Genomic DNA, 21215 nt, shown 5'->3' with positions numbered 1-21215 from the left:
TTATTTGGGGAAGAGATGAATGTGATTGAGGAATTTTCGGCGTATAGCTAAATATAGTCGTTTTAAAAGTGTTTAACATCGACGGAGTAAGTGACAGCAAAATTATGTTAGGTGTGATGAAATAGGCAGACTCTATGTAACATAAATCTATAGCTAAGTCGGTGAAATTGGACGCATGACTCAGTTAGTGGAATTTCTAAATTAATAATACGAACTGAAGATGTTAAACAAAAACGTTTTTATAAAAGTGCGCCTAAAAATAAAGCAAAACAATTGTGTGTTTTATGTTTTTATGTAAATGTATCTGGCAGTGTGGTGCCCTCGTGTGGTAGCTCGAAATATGATCAGGACCGCAAAAGTTTCAACATGGCTGCTTAGCAACCAGAAGCTCCTGCCTGGACACAGACTATGCCAAACATTACTGAACTCAGATGGGGCACATACTTTGTGTTTGAGCAGAAGTCCGCCGGTATTATGTAATTTGCCGTGAAGATTTGTGTTAATTTTGTCTGCCATGCAAGGGTTAATGTATAATATTAATTTATCTTATTACTGCCATTCATGGAACTTGTTTACGTGAGCGAACAGTTACAAACATCTGCGCGTTTCGCTAGCTAGCTAGTTGGTAAGTTAGCATGAGTGTGTGGTGACATTCAGTGTGTGTGTGTGTTACCGGACTAACCTCGGCAATCTGTTCCCATGCTTACGCTAGGCTGGCAGCCTAGAGTAAAGCAGCATATATTCATTACAAACAAATTAATTACTTTGCTTAGCTTTTTTCTTTGCTGCAGTAAACTCCAAGGCAGAAAAGTTATGATACAGAGTGAGAAACAAAAGCACCGAGGTGATGAGGAGGTGGTCAAAGAACTGGTGAGTATGAAATTCACATTCATTTGGCTTAAAGTGATCAATGTTTTAACCAGTTTTAATACTTGTAACAGCTTCCAACATCTAAATGCAATGTAATTCTATTTAGCCTATATATATTTATTATTTTCACTGCCTTTTCATTTTTCTTTCAAAATTATGTTTCACATGGATATTTTTCTCAACAGTGCATGGCCAATGGAGTGTCCTATGAAAAAATTGCACAAGAAGGAATCAGTGTCAGCTCCCTGGAGATCTTCTTCTCTGGTTTTCCCCGCATGGTTGGGCTTTCCTTCTTCCCAGGGCTCTGCCAGCTTACCATAGTGGGACAGAATATAAAACACATCGAAGGACTTGAGTGCTGTCCTCTGCTTCGGGAACTCTGGGTAGTCCAGTGCCATTTGACAGTAAGTTTGTTATGCTGGTAAGATTTCTATTAATCAATGCCAGCATTGCTGAAAACAATATGTAAGGCCTTGCATCATTACAGACCACTATGTTTTTTGTTGGAAGTTATTGCAATTTATTGTTTTATTGCAGTGCTTCTTAAACCTTACACAACGTTTACATGTTCTCCCCTCTGGCATCTAATGACAACAAATCTTGCATGCATGGACCATCATTTATTGATCACAAACCATAGTTTAAGCAAAACAGTATACTGTAATTAATTGGACAACATGGCATATATGTTAAACAATAATTTATCACATCTTATTTTGCAGGGAATATCAGGACTACAGAATTGTTCACAACTAGAGAAACTCTACCTTTATGATAATCAGATCTGTGAAATAAAGAATTTAGAATTGCTCATCAACTTAGAAGTCTTGTGGCTCAACAACAACTGCATAACTCAAATACAGGTTTGAACTGTAAATGATCTATCAATCTATCTATCTATCTATCTATCTATCTATCTATCTATTCATCTGATGCATGTTTATCATACAACATTCTACAATATGTGTTAAACTGTGAATTGTAAATCTCTATTTCTGTTGATTTGTCTCACAAATGTGGAATTGTTACACAATTTAGCATAGTAGTAATCATGACTGTACATGTTGTGTCAAAGTAGCATGCGCCCGTTATTGATCAGTTGTTTGTTATGTGCTTTTTTCCTACAGGGCTTGAACACGCTTCAAAATCTCAAAGAACTCAACCTTGCTGACAACAATATTGAAAAGATTGGTAGTTTTTTTTTTTAGATTCCTCTGTATTATCTGTGCCTAGTTTGATTTAGATTCCATGAGCTGTTTGAGAAAGATAATCAAATCATTTTTTAACTTCTTTTTAGGGTATAGCCTTGATCCTAATGTCAGCCTTCAAAATCTTAATCTGTCCGGAAACAAGATCAGCTCCTTTAAGGTAAGAATCAAAACAGAAAATGCTTTTGAAATTTCTTCTATAAAAAGTTTTCCTACTTATTTGTAAAATCCTTGGTCTGAAAAGGGCTATTCCAAATTCTTATGAAATGTTGTTGTCAGTTCAGATTTTCAATCAATTCTACAAAAGGCTGGCTGCATAAGACCTTCAATGATGTATTGGGCAGATAAATTTCAATTTATGTCATTCAAGATTCAATGATATACATTCATGACTGCATCTATTAAAAAGAAATCTTAAAAGAGTACTTAAGATTTTTCTGACATGTGGGTTTGTGTTAGTCAGTAGTACAATTAAGACATATAGAGTATACTGAGTTGTTCAAGGTCATTCTGACAATTCTAGTTTTGATGGGATGATTAACACCACAATCATATTCCTGCAATCCACCTTTTGTCCCAACCCAGCTTGGAATGCAATTTTTGGTCATTCACTCCACAGATTTCCCAGTATATTGCAACTACTGTGGAATCAAAGAAAAGTCTTTGCTCCTTTATCACTACAATGAGACATTTCTTTTTAACTGATGTGCAGTGAGTATGGAGGGAAAAACAAGAAATGGCCATTTACAAAAGAAGTGTTTGGCTTATTATTGCATCTGTCTAACATTTAAACTTCCAACAAGACTGGGGCTGCCGACAGTTCATTTAGCACTATGCACAACTTTAATATTTATTTCTATCACTAAATAGAAGTTGCCATCTGATTCGTATTTGGAATGACTTTTGTGTACAGTAAAAACAGTAGTGTTTTTAGGGCACAACCTTGAGCCATAGAATAAAGATAAACCCTATTAATGAACTTGCCTGTGTGTTCTGTTGTTGTTGGTGTAACAGGAGCTGACTCTGCTCGCTCGGTTGCCCCATCTGAGAGAACTGGCACTGAAGGACCCAACCTCAACCCCAAACCCAGTGTGTCTGCTGTGTAACTACGCCACACACATTCTATACCACATACCAGGCCTCCAGCGACTTGACACCTATGACGTCTCAAGCAAGCAAGTCAAGGAAGCAGCTGAGGTATTGAGAAGACCAGCAGGACCCCTGAGTTACACCAGTTGTGCTCACCAGAGTCCTGTTTGGCTCTTGAGAGGTTTCAAATTCTCTTGATTTATGTAGAATGCTAATGATTTGTTTTAAGTTCCTTTAAATTTGCCTGACATTAGTGAAAGACCAATTTGATCGGCCTGCCGATATTTGAGTTTTTAAATTGATCAATAAGTGGCTGCTGCATTTGCCGATAGTTTTTTCCTGGCATTATTTACAGACAGGCGTCCACAGGCAGCTCTGTGTTGCTCGAGACGCTGCAGTTCACGTGCAGACCATGCACTGCACCTCCAGCACTGTGTCTTAAATTACAAATCAAGCACTTTATTTCAATGGCTAATTTTCAGGTTCACTGAAGTAATAATAATAATAATAATATTCTTATAATATGTCAACAAGCAATGCATCATCATGGCTGGGTTGTAGATGTTGATGAAAGCCTTTATTTAACCATATGCAGTACACCCATCCATTTGATGCACATTGCACATATCATTTGGGTGATATGAATGTAAGATAATTGCAGAAGTGGCACTCATCTGGGTTTTTGTTTATTATTATTAAAGAAAATGGCAGAGCAGATTCCGTAAACAAATCAGCGTGGCAGGGTTTACATTTTATGATGTAAATTAAGGGATCAAAGGCAGTATCGGCTCCAAATATCGGCTTGTGAAAATCTGCACCCTGAATTGGTCATTGGCTAAGGATGATGGAAAAAATATATATATATATATCGGCATCGGCACTAAAAAAAATCCATATTGGTTGATCCCTAATATATATATATACACTACCGGTCAAAAGTTTGGGGTCACTTACAAATTTCCATGCCACTCCATTATAGACAGAATACCAGCTGATCTGAGTGGGTGGCTGATCTTTAATGCAATATCTACATTGCCCATTATCAGCAACCATTTATCCAATGTTCCAGAGGCACATTCTGTTTACTAATCTGTTATCATTTTAAAAAACTAACTGAGAAAACACTGGAGAATCCTTTTTGCAATTATGTAAGCACATAATGTAATTTGAAAACTGCTGACCAGGTTAAAAAAAACAATGCAACTGACCTCAGCTGGTATTCTGTCTATAATGGAGTGCAATGGAAATTTCTAAGTGACCCCAAACTTTTGACCGGTAGTGTATATATATATAGATATATATATATAAAAACATCACACATTTTTTTCAGTATTTGGTTATTCTTCAGTGGAGTTACAAATCATATGTAAAACGAGTCAAGTATTTAAATTCAAGACATCATTTCTTAATGCATTTCTTAAATTTAAAATTCTAGATGTCTCATGCATCACATATGCTCATTTTCCTGTAATATAGCTTGACATAAAATCAATATGGCATGCTTGGAAACCTTATTGAAATATTGCGTAACGTAAAATGAGGTTTTGTAGATTTTAACAATTGCTGTCTTTGTAAAAAAAGCATGTAATACTTTTGTTGCATCTATGCGTTTTATTTGCCTTTTTGCCCTTTTAAGTCAACAGTAATGAAGAAAATGATGTACTACAACATGCGTGTACACACTGCTCAGAGGAACCTGGCAGAGATCCGGCTCAGTCTGATAGAGAGGAAGAAAACTATGTTACAGTTGCCCGAAGAATGCATCAAAACACTCAATCATGCCCTCAAGAGTGTATGTACAATCCTTGAAACATTATTTTAAATAATTTTAGCAGATGTAACGAGAACATTTATTTAGTTGTAATCTCCAACTTCAGGTTGTTGTTATTACACACAGTTAAGAGAGCTGTTTTCATTTGGATGTTTACCTAGCTTGAACGTGAGCTCTCCAAGGTGCCGGCTAGTTGTAAGAAGTCTTCCTGCACGTTGGAGGACGGCTCAACCCACTTGGTTGAAGGTTCAGCCTACAGAAGTGACCCAACCACCGACATCAGTCCCGATCTTGCCATGCAGCACAAAATACTCAGCAAGATTGAAGCACTGAGGGAGAGACTGGTGCAATGGACAAGGAGGCTGAATGAGTCTGTATATTTAAATAAAATACAAAGAAAATGTTACAGTGCTAGAATTCAGCCTCATGCTGTACAGCACACTATTTATTTTCTACATTCAAGTGTCTGACTAAAGAAACTGTTCTAATGGGAAAAAATATTGTTCCTTTTACTGTATCCAGGATTGAAGCTTGGTATGTGCAGGATTTGGCGCAAGCCACTAACATGATAGAATATACTGTCAAGTTTCTGTTGATGGAGCTAGAAAGTGTTGGAAATATTCGTTTGGAAGAAGGCTGCTCCACAGATCCTTGGTGAGTACTTGGTATTATTAAATAAAATTAAAACCATCATGAAGTTTAGAGTTACAGAGGAAACATCAAAAGCATACGTCCCTCAACTCAACTCAACTTATATTATGTATCCAACAGGTTTACTTCCTGTTGCGACCTCCTGCATTCCCGCTTCTCTCAATCAGACTTTAAGGTTCCAAGCATCGCTGGCATTAAGATCAACAGAGTTGTCCGCATCCACAACAGTGCTTTGAGGCTTCGCTTTGAGGACAAACTTCACACCCTTCAAACCAGCGAAGAGTCTACTATGTTTTCACAGTAAGTTATACCACACTGTAGTGAAATGTGATCATAACTGAGTTTTTCTTGAGGATCATCCACTATAAGAATTTGTATCTAATTTAAACTTTTCAAGCAGGAATTACAGACGTCGGCTGGAGCACTTGTTTTACATAGCTGACCCTAAAAAAAATAGCAAGGAGGACATTTTGTGCATTCTAGAGGAAGGCTTCAAAACAGCTGAACAGTACAAGGTGTGTGTGCTTCTGTCCACATCCCCACAGCAATCACCCAGAGTTGATTCCTCTGAACATTGAGAGAAAAATTTAAGATGGTAAATTATGGATTAATCCCTTCAGCACTTTGTGTACGTAATACAATGAACATCAAATTTGCAAAAATGAATTTCTATAAATAATGTTTGTTTATTAAGCAGAAGGCAATGAATAAGGAGGGAAAAGTGAAGTGTGAAATTGTAACCTAGACATGAACTAGACATGAGTGCTATACAACAGAACAGGATCTGTAATTGCTTACGTTGTTTTCACATTAACTCTAAAGCATGCTGACTTCTGCTTTACTATGTTAACTTTGAGCTAGGTCTCAGAAGGAGAAGGTGCTATACCTTTATCCAATAGCCTGAGTGTGACTGAACAGCCCAGAATTGAATACACACTGTGCCAGGTCAGGCAAGGTAATTCCAAGCACAGTACGGACACAATCCCTTTCAGGCATGGTAAATTAGTTTTGCTCATAGTATTATATTCCCCATAGTTTAAATGTTTGTTTTTTTCTTTTAAAATGCAAATGTTTTTTGCCTGTAGGTCAGATTATTGTTTCCAAAGTGTTTGTGGGCCACAGCACTCCCATCCAAGAGGGAGACCCGTTGGACAGAAGCAGATATCCCAGAGCCTACTCTGTATATCGCAATGTGGACACTAAGCACAGAACTGCAATAAGTGAAGGTACGCGCTATATCATATAAAACAACAATTTTTCAGTCAGAATTTGTAAAATTGCATTGCATGTCTGTGTGTTTTTATTCAGAGAGCTCTCGCTCCACCAAAACACACGCTGGTCCTGTGTGCACTCCCAGACGAAGACAGTGGTTTGTGTTTGACCATGAGCTTGTCCTACCTGAGTACATCATTTATTTTGAATACATCACAAGGGTAAGTAATTCATTGATTTTGGTATTGTTTGATAACATATGACATGCTACAAGAGTCATTAGGAATTCCTGGTCCAGTTCTGTTCTACCTCAAAATGCGAAGAGAAAGAGAGGAGAAGACCTTCAGCAAAGGGCCACAGGTTGGATTCGAACACAGGGGAAGCTACTGAGCTAGAGGCTGCCCCATGATATTATATTTTAAAGATAAATCATCTTCTGGATTCTCATGCTGTTTCTAGGATGAAGAACAACCACACAGCACAGGCAGAGATGGTACTCTGTCCAACGATATCATCCTAGACAACGAAGTCCTCAACATGGAACCTGTGCTGAAACCACAGCCCAAGTTGTTGAGCTTGGATGACAAAATTCTGCTTAATGTGGCCAGAGCCAATGTCCTCAGTCAAATCACTGTAAGTATTCAAATGGAAACTTTTTGTTTTGAGTTTTGAAGCCATTTTATACACTCACAATAATTGTCAATCTATTGAACCTCTAGGTGCTGAACCTTCATGGCAACAGTCTGAGTAAAATAAAGGAGGTTTCCCGCCTCACAGGTCTGCGGCATCTTACCATCAGCTTCAATGAGTTCACACACCTGGATGACATTTCCCACATGGTAAAAGTGACAATAGAAAATATTTTACTATTGTTAAGGTTAAACTAATCAGCTGACTTCAATCTGAAGTCATTAGAAAGCAGCATTTAAAAAAAAAGGATGAATCTTTTTATTTGTGAAAAGGAACAGCAATTGCTTACAGACATTTGACAGCAAATTTTTGGTCCCGCCACCCCCTGCATACTATGCAAATGATAGTTATACAAGAAAGGAAAAAAGGAAGAAAAAAAGTACTTCTTTCCGACATATATACAGGGTATTGTACCAAGTAGAAGCCTAAGTAAATAAAAAAAAAACTAAAATAAAAATATATATTAAAATAAAGTAATAATATAAAAATATATATATAAACAGTATATAAAAAATACATATTTAGAGGTACGAATAAAATATGTACTTAATTTTTTGGAAGAGTCTTGAGCCTTTCAAAATTAAACACCAAACCATCCCATTTCTTGTGGAATTTTCAGCACTAGGCTGGATACCTCTGACAAATACCTATGACAAGGTCTGGAATACCGTAATCCAAAAAGTGTTCAGCTTGTTACAGGACAAAAACATGTGGGACAGGTCTGCCTTTTCTTTGTGACAACAATCACATAAGTCATTTACTTAAGGGTAGATCATGGAAAGCCTCACCTTAGAATAATGCCTATTCTTCCAATTGGCACCAGTCAACATTTGGTATCTGTATCCAATAAACAATTTTTTGTAAGTTTGCCGCCCAGTAAAAATACATGAAGTTAGGCAGGGCCAGTCCCCCCTTCGCCCTATGCCTTTGATGGAGCACTTACGAACCCAGGGGTACTTGTTGCCCCATAAAAATGAGAATGTCAGACTGTCGACAGATCTGAAAAAAAGATCTTGAAAGGAAGACGGGGATGCTCTGAAACAGATATAAACCTATTGGGCAGTACGTTCATTTTAATACATGCAATTTTGCCTGTCAGAGACAGATTTAATAGACTCCTCTTCTGGGATTCAGTTTTGAGGTTGTTCATCAAGGATATAACATTTTTGTCATAAAGACCAGATAGATTATGGGTAACATTGATTCCAAAATATTTAAATCCTAACCTAGAAAGAGAGAAGGGCAAGGCTGACTCTGCAAATGTAAGGGATGGATTATTGACCAGAAAACATTTACTTTTTGAAAAGTTTAATTTATAACCTGAAAAACTACCACATTGATCCAGCATTTTCACAATGTCAGAGGCGCATGGCATAGGGTCCAAAATGTTAAGCAATAAGTCGTCCCCGTACAAGGACACTCTATGTTCAATACTTCCTCTGTAGATTTCACTAAAGTTTTGTGAGGTTTTCAACATGATAGAGAGTGGTTCAACAGCCAAAGCAAGCACCAGTGGGCTGAGAGAACAACCCTACAATGTAGCCCTTGACAGAGGGAAGGACTTGGAAAATAGTTTATTAGTCATTGCCGATGCTTTAGGTGAGGCACATAACAAGCTAAACCATGATACAAGTTTTGGTCCAAATCCAAATTTTTCCAATACCGGAAACAAATATGGCCACTCAACTCAGTCAAATACCTTCTCCGCATCCCAAGGAAATCACCACCTCAGGAGTCTCAGAGGAGCCGAGGAGTGAATGATGCCAAGGAGCCTGTGTATATTGGTAAAAGAATGACAACCTTTAATAAAGTCAGTTTGATCCATAGAAATTATGTCTGTCATAACAGTGTCTAATCTAGTGCTGAGACGTTTTACCAATAGTTTCACATCCGCGACATTGGATTTTACGAAAGCGACATTGGACGATAGGAGTTGCACACTGTTGTATCTTTACCAGGCTTCAATAAAAGCGTAAAATTAGCATCTGTGAGCTTTTGTGGCAAGGCCCCTTGATCCAGGGAATGTTCAAATATTTCAAGGAGAAGAGGAGCTAGCTTGGAAGAGAATGTTTTGTAAAATTCAATGGGGTAACCGCCTGGGCCGGGGGCCTTGCCGCTTTGCATTGCTGCAATTGAGTTGGTAAGCTCCTTCAGGATCAGGGGTTCCCCCAAATCTTTGAAAGCAGCATTTTCATGAATTTGGGTAGTGGGGTGGCACATAATCCGGAGATATGGTGTAGTGGACCATAGTATAGAGTGGAGACTTGTAACATCTATTGTCTCTGTTACCTAAATAACAGCCCAACCTTGAGTTTTTGGATGCTAGCTATAATCGCCTAGTGACCCTAGATGGGCTGAGGAGATTAGGACAGCTCAAACAGCTCGACCTGCGCTGGAACAAGTTAACCAATGCCAGAGAGGATACGGCAGTGCTGAGAAAACACACACCTGCTCTGCTGAAGCTTGACACCCGGTACAATCCCTGGAACAGGGTGCGTGCTACTATCAGATAAAATCTAATAAAATATGCTGTACATAGAACAATGAGTGGGTCATGCAGTGAAGCTGTTGCCTTTTTTCCAGTCCAAAGCAGTCAGAATGATCGTACTGGGTCGTCTAACGACCCTCACACACCTGGACGATGTAATGGTGGCAGAGGAGGAGGCTGCTTATGCTGTTCAGATGGCTGCTGGATCTAAAATTAACCAGGTTGAGATCTTACAGATATAATTGGTTGCTATTTTTTTTCAATGTTGATTTATTACGTAAAAAAAGAAGAAGGAAAGATGCAGTGAGTATGTGCATTTCAAGATGTTCTTTAATTCAATCAGACCTGTTGACACTCTGCTTGCAGGCATCTCTTCAGGCTTGCTCACGTACCAATAGTGAGCGACCTCGCAGTCTCAGCCTGCTGTCAACAGCCCAGCTCCTATGTCTTCTCAGCCCTGCACCCTGGGGCCTCTACCGAGAGCTGGAGCTAGACTGGACTGCAAAGGTGAGCTACAGGCATGCAGATTTCTCCCTAAAGGTGTGATTTCTAGAAGTGCATTTGTGATTTCTTTTTTTTTTTAGGAAAATGCTTCCTTTAGGGAATGACCAGGCTGCAAGATGTTGATACTGTGGCAATTGTAAATTTAAATTGTAATACATTTTTAATAACTGTAATAATTTAAACATTTTGTTATATGTGTTTGGCCCTAAATATTTCCCAGATCACTGCCCTGAACCTAGACAGCCAGAGGATTTCCAAACTGATCAATCTGAATAAGCTGGTCAACCTTCGCTGGGCTTCCTTTAATGATAATGACATTTCTAAAGTGGAGGGTCTTGACAGCTGCTTGAAGCTGGAGGAGCTTTCCCTCAATAACAACAGCATAAGCACACTTAATGGTTAGTCACATAGTCAACTTGACAATGAAGTTGGAAATACAGCATTATGATATTCCTAAAAAAATAGGTTGCTTCTTATTCAAGTCTTATACTGTACTCCAACCCATAGCACAGTAGCCATCCTTATTTCTGTTTCTGTCTTTGCTATCTGTTTCTTCAGGCCTATCAAAACTGCATTGCCTAAATAAACTGAGTGTAAATTGGAATCAGTTGTCTAGACTGGATGCTTCAGTCCTAGATCAGCTGCCCAATCTGACCTTTCTGTCTATGGAGAACAACTGTATCAGTTCCTTGCATGGCATCCAAAGAGTTCGGTCCCTTCTTGAGCTCTACTTCGGCAGCAACCAAATTTCTTCCTCACGGGACATCTACTATCTGAAGGCAAGCAGGAGAGAAATAAGGACAGTAGATTTAAGATTTCCCCACCGTTTTCCATGCGTGTTGTCATCTGCTCCTCTTTCTTTACAGGGATTGACAAACCTCATTATTCTGGATCTTTATGGGAATCCTTTAGTGGAGAAACTGGAAAACTATCGGATTCATGTGGTGTTCCACCTACCCTCTCTAAAAGCTCTGGATGGCATTGCTGTGGTATGTACCTACAACGGCAACCAGTCAAACCTTCCAGATATTGTAGCGATGATGACATAATTAAATACAGTGTTTTGGATTTGCTATTGTTTTCTCTAGGAGGTAACTGAATGTGAAAGTGCAAAGGATATGTTTGGGGGAAGACTAACACCTGACATGGTAGCAGAGAAGCTCGGCCACACAAACTACACAGACATCACCTATCTCACTCTGCAGTCCTGCTCCATTAGGTAATAGCCTGGCCATAAAGACAGTTAAACACAACACATGTCCAAAAATTTGCATGATTATAGTGATTTAATTACTTGGAAAGGGCTAATTAAATGGGGTTTTCCCCCACAGGATGGTTGACCTGGCTCCGGCAGACCTGTTCTGTAGCCTGCGCAGTGTCAACTTAGACCACAACAACCTCACCTCTTTCTCAGGCCTCATTTATCTGCCCAACATCAAAGTACAAATTACACTGAATATCAAAAAACGACAGGGTGGCTTGAAATGCACCTGAGCTTTGGGCAAATAAATTATTTTGTGTCTTCTTTACAGGCTCTGTGTCTAAACTACAACCACATTGAGTCCATCTTGCCCAGACAGAAGACACAGGCTCCTCTGACAAACAGACAGATACTGTACAGCAAGGTTCACTCCAGTGGTTACGGCCAACAGAGCCTGTCCAAAGGCAAAGGGTAACACAATTCTTTTTGCAATAATTCGGTTTCCAGGTGTGAAGTATGAACTTCAACTGAATGTGTAGACAGTAACCATTAGGGGGCAGCACTGACCATCCAATGTATGAACAGTGTTTTGACAGTTGTATCAGATTTTTGTCACAGTTGTTGCCTGTAAACCTTAAAAAAATCTAGTTACAAACACATTTTTAAGATGTTGTAATTTAATTCAAAATAAGATTATGTTTATTCTCTCCAAAGACACTATCCCTAAAATAAACTAAATATTTAAATCTTGGTTTATATATTTCAGTCAGTATATTGTGGGAATAGTGATATGATCTTCCAATTACATTTTCCATTTATAGAAATCAGTACATAACCAGTGCTGTGACTGCACATGGTTTTGTTTGCCCTGTGATTGCCTTAAGGTGGTCTGTCCCTGTGAGGTCTGACCAGTCAAATGAGGCCGCGGGAGGGAGAAAGAGATGTTCATTTAACCGCAGAGGTTGCAAACTGTCATTCTGTGACTTTGTTTAAGGGAAACTGGGCCCACTGGCAGTCTGGAGCCACTGATGGGTAGCCTGGAGGTGCTGCATTTGAGTCACAATGGCATCTCCAATATGACCAATCTGCAGCTCAGCAGGCTCACCAATCTTAAAGCACTCTTCCTTCAAGGTATGTATAGTTGATGTGCCACCCCTAACTCCCAAAGCCTGATAAAAGTGCAGTGTACAGAGCCTGTGAAAAGGCAAGCACTGAGAGCCAAGTCTCCCATAGACCACAGGCCAGGTGGGAGATGAGACCTGAAGAAAAGAACGACTGACTTTCTGTTCAACCGCTTTTGTTGGCTTTTGATTGAGTTTTGCTTTGTTAAGGGTGATTTGTCCAACAAAGCCAACCTTACTTGTCCATTCTTCCTTTTTTTGCTTAGAAACCTTTCAAAGCTATGCCTTTTACACTAGGGGCACCCAAGAAATACCCAACAAATGTTTATGTTGCTTTTAAATGCTGCCTTTTATATTGTTTAGGGTGTTCAACATACTCTCTTATTTTGTCTATAGAAATGGTAGACTATTGTTTGAGATATCTTTCAATTGTTTTGATGAGGCTTTCTCTCTCCCTAGGTAATGAGATCAGCCAGGTGGAAGGATTGGAAGGGCTTCACCAGCTCAGAGAGCTTGTGTTAGACAGGAACCGGATCAAAGCTCTGGCCGATAACTCTTTCATAGCCCAGAATGTCCTGTTAGAACTGCACCTAGCAGAAAACCGGATCCGGGAGCTCAACCATCTATATCCTTTGACTGAGCTCCGAAAGCTGTTTCTTGGCATGAACAAGCTGCAGGTATTTTCCCCACCAGCAGCAGTAGTCTCCTCACACGCTGGATATTTTAGTGTTTTTTTTTTATTTTTTTATTTTCATTAGAACTGATAAACATTGATTTCCTGAGGTGACCACCAAGGTCACAGTTAGCTTCTGTGAACTTTTTGATTTACCACCATATTTTCCTGATTGGTTTATATAAAAAAAATCTGTCAGATGTTTAAGAATGTATTTAATTCCACGTGCAGCTGTATTACTTTTTCCTGCATTTGCAAAGCTAGACATGAAGCATGGTAATCATCAGTCATTACCACCCCACTGTGGCATGCGAGGGGTAGCATTAAGGAGAATCAAGATTGATTGAAGGTCAGGGCCGTGTGTATGAAGATAGAGAAGAACAATCAGGACAATGTGTAATCAATTTCTCAGTCTGCATCTGCTTCTCACCCGGGGCGAGTGATTTTCTGTGCATGTGTTGATGCACAGTTCCTTCACATCCTTAATGTTTCCATGCATTCAATTGCGACATTAAATACAGCAATCCTCCCAGTGCAACAGTTCTCACAGTGGGGGCGTCTTTGAATCACGTCCAAGTGCAACCGTAAACCTGGGAATGAGAGAAAACACTCCATGCCTTGTTGCGTGCCCAAACTCTCATGAGATTAATGAGAGCTCACACATGTAATCTCTCCCATCAGCTGGTTCTATCCTCCCTACACCAAAATTATAGAAGGTTCAGCTCTGATGTATATATCTCTATTATCAACACACAGTAGGCTACAACCAGTGGGAAAGAAGAGTGAAATGAGGGGATAGTGGTTACAACATAATTTAAAATAATCCTTTGTTTCTTGTTTCTTTTTTCTAGGATATCACAGAGCTAGAAAAACTAGAAGTTCTTCCTTCGCTGACGGAGCTCTCTGTAGTTGGCAATCCTGTAAGTGTTACAAGTGTTTGTGGATTAAACACAAGGTGATCAAGGTGATGTGAAAAATATTATCTAAGTTTGTTTTCCTTTTATAAACTTTGCCCAGTGAAGTAAATCCATTAGCTGTCAGTCACAGGCGATTTTGGACTCTTTTACTCGCTAACACATTATCAAAATCACACTCACAGGCTCAATTTCTCACTTGCACAATCCACAACACTATCGCAGTGTAACTCTATGGTTCCAAATTAAGCGATTACATGATGGGCCATCTGCTGTGCCTCAAACTGGCCGGCATCAGAGACAAATCCGTTGTACAAATGGCAGGGCGCTATTGGCCCGGTTACATCACCCATCTGGAGCTCATGGATCAGGCCTGAGCAGAGCCTGCAGCCCAGGGCCTCCCTTTCGTCCATGGGGCAATGCTCAGCTGTAGTAGCCTCTATACTGCTGGACCCCATCCCCCTTCTCTTCCCATAGGGGGGTTAATCCTGCCAGGGTGTAGAGGCCAACAGCCACCCTGGAGACAATACCTCCTGTTGTTGACAGCCTGAGATTGCTACCTCACCCATGTCCCTGAGCCAACGTCTGTCTCCTCTTCTCCACTGGACATCCATTGGCAAACACTCACAACTAAATCACAGCAGCAGGGTCCTATAGGAGCATTAAGTTCTGTGACTGGACAGGCTGAGTTTGTAAGCTCAGCCCTCAGCTGGGAGCTATCTGCTGCTGTCAGCTGGGTCACTGGAATAGTTGTTGGGAACATGATAACTATGGGACCCACATAGCATCATATTTATCCCAGATTTATCAGGGCAGGCTTCACTGTTGCATCACAGTTAAAATTGCTGGACTCAATAACATTTATTATTGCGTTGTTTTATCAAACAAGTGCTTTTCTTTCTTCCAGGTGGCCAAAAATTCTCTCCACAGGCAAGCAGTAGTGCTCTGCTTGTCCCAGTTACAGGTCCTGGACGGAGTGATGGTCACCTTGGAGGAAAAGACTAAGGCTGAACTCCTCACTGCTGATCTATCAGTGAGGGCTGCACACAATGTGCATACTTGCACAGAAACACTTACACACACACATACAGGGTTGTAGCTACCATTGAGGACACCGGTAGTAACAGTATTTGTAGAATTGCATTTTTTTTGTTTCAATTTAACTAATTTAAGGACAACAAAATAAATAAACTTAAGCTTCAGCATTCATCCCCCATACCTTATAGTCCTGGTAATATGGAGAAGGCTTTAAAACACAATTTATACCTTCAGGTTGGGACATTTGTCCTGAGGAGAGAGTTGGAAGAACATATGACTTCTGTTTATGACATGTTTGTAGGATTAGGAATAAGATTAGTTTGCAGGAAAGTAATCTTTCATTCCAACACTCTCTCCCTCTACTTCCCTCTTTGTATGAACTAAAACCTTGTCTATGTAAAAAGCTTATAATCGGCCTTATCAGGTAAAATGCAGCCCAACTGAAAAATCTGAATGTCAACAACCAAACCGCAGCCAGCAAAAAGCTTGGATCAAACTCTTTCAGTCTGACTGATTTAATGTTCATGTGATGAGAGACCAAAGCAGTAATTCTCCTGCAGCTCTGAATTAAATGCAGCCTAAGCCTGCTAGCATCATCCTGCTGATTAAATGAAATGTGCCTGGCCGATAATGCACCAGTGGATTTACCCCCTATTAGCCAGGTCAACACAACCCCCTCTGCTTGTTAATCATAGATGTGGAAATGACAGAGCAGAAATCCTGGGTTTTCTCATTAAAAACACAAACTCAAACCTATTGACTCTCCGAACTGCCATCTCGGGTTGTCACTGTCAATTTATGCATGTGCCTCTGCTTTTGTTTGAATTTGAACATTGATGAGTAGTAATTATTATTCTCCTATAAGATGCTTATATATGTGGAACAATAAGCAATCCAATCACCAAGGTGTGGACACACTGCAATGGCAGTAGTGGTTATAGGAAGGTAGAGAAAAGAGAAACTGTTACAGGGTTTGGATGCAAATGTAAGTAGGTCAGAGACATTGAAAGTAAAATTAAGTAATTCTGTCCTGCAGTGTTACTTCTGTCTTTCTAATGCTTCCTATTTAAATGTTTTTTAAAGCAATGCTCCCAATGCCCTGGATCTTCTCTTCCTACCACTGAAATAAACCTACCGGGACTGCTACCCCTCATGCCTCGAAACACCCCACTAAGAGGAATGACTATGAGTGGAGGACTACAGAACTTTTTGCCTGGGCATGATATCCTGCTAAGTAACGTGGACGAGGCCCAATCTCATTACACTTATAAGCGTATGACATTTCTCATCTTGAAGCTCATTAGTTTCTTGATGAATATGAATGTGCATAACAACAAGCTTTAGATCAACACAAACAGTCTGTTGTATAATTTCTAAATTGTAATAATTATGTACTTTCTAGTATAATGATATACTGCGTATTAAGTTGACCACTGGTTTGACACTCCGTAATCTTGCTCTCTATAAATTCCCAATTCAGACAAGAAGCACAAGCCTGGTAATGCTGTTCGTAGCTGCCAAGCTGACATTCCCTTTAGACACATTCAAAGAACAGGAAGCAACCTGCCAACCACAGGTCTCCTTCATGATGGGAACAGAGTCATCATCACATATCCCATCCAGGAGCAAGACAGCAGGTTAGTAAATCCAAATTTTAAGAGATATGATTATGCTTCTTTAAAATGTGAGAGATCTGTTTAAAAGATAATAGAATACACTATGACTTTTTCCTCACACTTGTTATTTTCCAGATTTCCAAATAGTAGCAAACCTCCACCCATGTAGTGTCCAGAAGAGAGGGTGAAAGGTGAACAGATTTGACAGATGTGACAGCCGTGACGGCGTTTTGGTCATATATCATATTTTAGGGCATCATATCGTTAAATATGCAAGTGTATGCAGATGCTCATATATGAAAAAGTCAGAACATAGGGAAATTCAAGTGCCTTTGGTTTTTTGACATGGCGATAAATAACTCTGTAAACATTTTATGTATTTTTCTGTTTACATATCAATAAATCACCTTTGCCACTCTTTGAATTATAGTTTAAACTAAAACATTTGGGGTTAAAGAAAATTAGACTAATTGAAGGTTGCATGCAAATGCATTTAAAATGAAAGTGACCTTATTTTTTATCCACATATGTGGATCACTAACCATGGTAATCTGAGGATGAGAGGTTTTGGTGTCATTTTTGCTGCTATCCCATCTTTGGCCCCAAACAAGTGAAAAAACACCCACAGATGTAAGAGCGTGTGTGACTGGCATGCTGCTTCTATGGGGTCAAATGCATCCCCAACAAGTGGATAATCCATCTTTAGCACACCTCTCTGTGGACAATAATCTGCAGTCACTCAGATAAAAATGTAATCTTGAATAAGGTCCAAAATGGATTTCAGAGATTGACAGTTTCATCGTGTTAGCCTCTTTTCGAAAAGCCCACCACAGTTTTGACTAATAGGCAAATCTCGTGTGTAACTGGAAATGAACCTACTCTACTTGATATTTATGATGTCAATGTGATTATAATCCTTCCTGTCTTCCTGTCAGTTTTGTCTAGTAGTCCTGTAGTTAACAAAAACACCAGAATCTGTTTCCTTCAAACAACCTCTGTATACATTTTATACTAGAGAAGAAACACCATACTCAGTGTCATTGTGAAGACCTTTTGTTATCTTTCTCAACAACTTGTTGTAAAGTTAAATTATTTTTTATTGAACTTGAGACCTGTACGTTTTCATAATACATACCCCTTAAAAAACACAACAAACATTATTAAATTGGGACCCAGGTTTGGGAATATATGCCTAAATTATAAACAAAAGCAATAAGTTAAATTTTACCAAGATCACCCTTTTCGAAGGACATTACTTTAAAACTATTGACACCAGAAGCAGCAACATTTTCTGTCATGTTTGTTCCACCAACCTGAACTCTGGGCTTTATGGATCTTTGGGGGTAATGTCACCACTAGGTGTCCTTAGAGCTCCATTAGGTCCCCGTGTATGACACCGCTGATCAGTCCTCAATGAATTTACCACTTGCCCTGTAAGGAGTAGTTTATCAGTCGAAGGCGGATACCATACGTGTATGGATGGATGCTTTAGTTTTGTGTTCCCTGCCTGTGTGGCTTTTGCTGAACATGTGAGGCAACAGCCAACTCTAGGCAGCAAAAGTGAAAAGCTCTCCCCAAACAAGCTCCTCTAATGCATGTACTTAACTTCACTTAATTTGAGTTAATTCCCAGCATTAAGCGGGGCTAATGACTGTGCAAGTGAGTGCACTGTCATTACCTTGCTCTGTCTGACATCAAATGGCAGCTGATGGACTCACATTAAAAAGAAAAAAACTCTAATGCACAGATTTAGGGGCTCAGTAAGAGCTCACTAATGCATTAGGTATTGCAAAGGATAATTGCACATTTTATATTTGTGTACAGTATGTGTAATATGGATATGTTAGAAATATAACAGTTTTAATGAAATTGAATGTCTGTGTATAGTGTTTATAATGAGCATAACACTTTATACAGTATGTTGAAATTTGCATATCTGTCAGTATTTTTAACATTAAAATGACATTAGCATAAAGATTGTGAATAATTCATCAGTCCTGAGTGAACCCAGATGCACTGCTCTCTCTGTCTATCTCTCTCCCTCTCTTCGCTCCTCCATGTGAGTAGACCACATGGTTCGTAGCTGGTTTAATGGGATGGAATGTGACAGGTTATGTTTTCATCTGCCTGATATGGAGCCTGGCTTGCGCAGGGGGATGAGGGGGAGAAAGAGACACAGAGAGAGGATGGAGAGGGAAAAGTGAGTTGGTCTCTACAGTTGTAGTCTGGATTCATAATTAGACATGTTTGTGCTTGTCGTGAATCAGTTATAGATGATGCTCTTTCTCCCTTCCCCACTAACACACACACACACACACACACACACACACGGAAAAACACATGCTCTGTATGGGGCCATTATTTCTGGTCCACTAACTCTCTACATTTGCTGTGTCCGTGCATTCAGAGCACCATTAGTCCAAGACTCTGTGAATAATTGCTGAATGGACCATGTTTTCACTGCTATCAGGTTCCAGTGTTGGTTAATGTTGTGAGTGAAGTGAGAGGGATGAGGACATTTATTGATGTTTGATTCTGAATGTGTAATGGATAAACAATATTAAAATCCATGTGCATTACTTATTTACCAGCTTGTATTAACTTAAGAAGTGCTTTGGTAAAGGTTACAATTACATCAACATTGTCACTTGACTTGGAATTGCGGTCGAAAAAATGTTTCTCCACATTTGGCTGCTGATGGCGAACAAATTCAGATAATGAAAATATAAATTATTTTGTTTCAAAAGCTGCATATTATGTCCCAGAGTTCATTTTTCGTCCCTACAAATACATCCTCTATTCAAAAACAATCTTGCTATATTGCTTCTCTTGAAATCTGTCATTAAGTTATTGTTGTCGCTTGTCATTTTCCTGTAATTTGTTTCCTGTGAGGCTCCCTAGAATAAAGAATGAATGGAGAGAGAGGAAAAGATAAAAGAATGTAGTGAGAGTGACAATTAGAATGAAAAGGAAAAATGCTTTTATTTTGTGTAGATATTTTGTGTGAAAGCCCGCTTCATATAAGCATTAAATCTTAACTGCTTTTCATTTCTGGACTTGCGTGTGATTTATCAAATTATTTCAATCACACAGAGCGCGTTGCTTGGTTAAAATGATGAAAACAAGGTATGGAACCAAACAACAGATAAATACCCAATTTTCTTGTAAATTTAACTGGAATCAATTTTCAGAGCACCATCAGATGATCTGCTTTTTGTCAAGTGTAGGCACTTTGGTATCAGCCTTTTTTATTTCATTATATTTTCATTTGTGTTTCTCCTTTAATGGCTCTTAAGTCTTTATTCAAGTTGATATTCTTCATCAGGCAGCTATAACAAAATGGAGCAATATTTTAAATAAAGGGTATTATGGAAGGATTACAGGGTGCAATACATGTTGTGATTTGTCATGGTTTATTGTGTCCTACACAGAGCAGAAATTGCTTTTTCAAGATGACAAGGAAACAGCCTCCTGCTCACCCTTATCCCCTCAGCCTCAGTGAAGAATAACAACAACAATTTAATCTCCTTGGCGCCAGATTATTATCTTTCTTTGTGTTGATATCGTGGCCTTTTTAGTTGATCACTTTATTATCCTTTTTTTTGCCCTCCTTCTCTCTAAGTAAATCAACATTTTGGAGAAGCATACACTTGACCAAAATCACTTTCATTATATTGAAATAATAAATACTTGTAGGATTTGCTCTTTTTGTGATAAGAACATAAAAAACATGGATTTAGAATGTAATATTAATATTTCTAATCCTATGTCAGTTTTGGGGTTGACTAAGCGCATTAGATTCAGGATTTAAAGATACTGGCAAATAAGAGGTTAAATAATTATATAGTAGTAAGTGGAAAAACAAGCCCTTTGGATGTGTCATTTGATAATTGTAATTATAATTGCAAAGAGGGGTGGTCTTTTTGAATTGTTCAGTGGAAAGCAAGTTGTGGTAAAATCCTTTATTTATTGAGGAGGGATAGTTGTATTTTTAGTTTTGACAATTTTTCATACAATACAGTTTCCAATAAAGCTGGACGTACATTGAAATGTGATTGCTATTCACTCAAAAACTGTTTATCAGTAATCTAATCTGTCCTGGTTTATATAGGCCTGACAGCACTGTTTTATATTATACCTATATATATATATATATATATATATATATA

The 21215-nt window shown here is 38.9% G+C and overlaps 1 protein-coding gene across 5 annotated transcripts; it reads left to right on the top strand.

Moving 5' to 3' along the window:
• Positions 1–31: 31 nt before the first annotated feature.
• On the top strand, positions 32–19975 carry lrrc9 (leucine rich repeat containing 9). Of its 5 annotated transcripts, XM_032500421.1 has the most exons (33): positions 32–625; positions 774–870; positions 1056–1274; positions 1593–1733; positions 1998–2061; positions 2168–2238; positions 3093–3275; positions 4804–4959; positions 5100–5308; positions 5461–5592; positions 5710–5889; positions 5987–6104; positions 6451–6586; positions 6675–6815; positions 6898–7022; positions 7261–7434; positions 7521–7640; positions 9792–9988; positions 10077–10200; positions 10346–10486; positions 10704–10881; positions 11042–11262; positions 11350–11472; positions 11572–11702; positions 11815–11923; positions 12016–12155; positions 12679–12815; positions 13265–13482; positions 14330–14398; positions 15300–15425; positions 16514–16703; positions 16911–17067; positions 17182–17215. In XM_032500421.1, exons 2-33 carry the CDS (start codon positions 814–816, stop codon positions 17213–17215), a joined length of 4521 nt encoding a protein of 1506 aa, XP_032356312.1. In that variant the 5' UTR covers positions 32–625; positions 774–813. The 5 variants fall into 5 exon arrangements, with proteins under 5 accessions (XP_032356312.1, XP_032356313.1, XP_032356309.1 ...); XM_032500422.1 differs by having other exon boundaries at positions 621–870; positions 5990–6104; positions 9792–9983; positions 10075–10200; positions 17182–19975; XM_032500418.1 differs by having other exon boundaries at positions 621–870; positions 17182–19975.
• Positions 19976–21215: the final 1240 nt, after the last annotated feature.

This window comes from Etheostoma spectabile, chromosome 20, assembly GCF_008692095.1.
Source record: "Etheostoma spectabile isolate EspeVRDwgs_2016 chromosome 20, UIUC_Espe_1.0, whole genome shotgun sequence".
NCBI classification, from domain to species: domain Eukaryota; kingdom Metazoa; phylum Chordata; class Actinopteri; order Perciformes; family Percidae; genus Etheostoma; species Etheostoma spectabile.
This window is presented reverse-complemented; position numbering and strand designations above follow the sequence as displayed.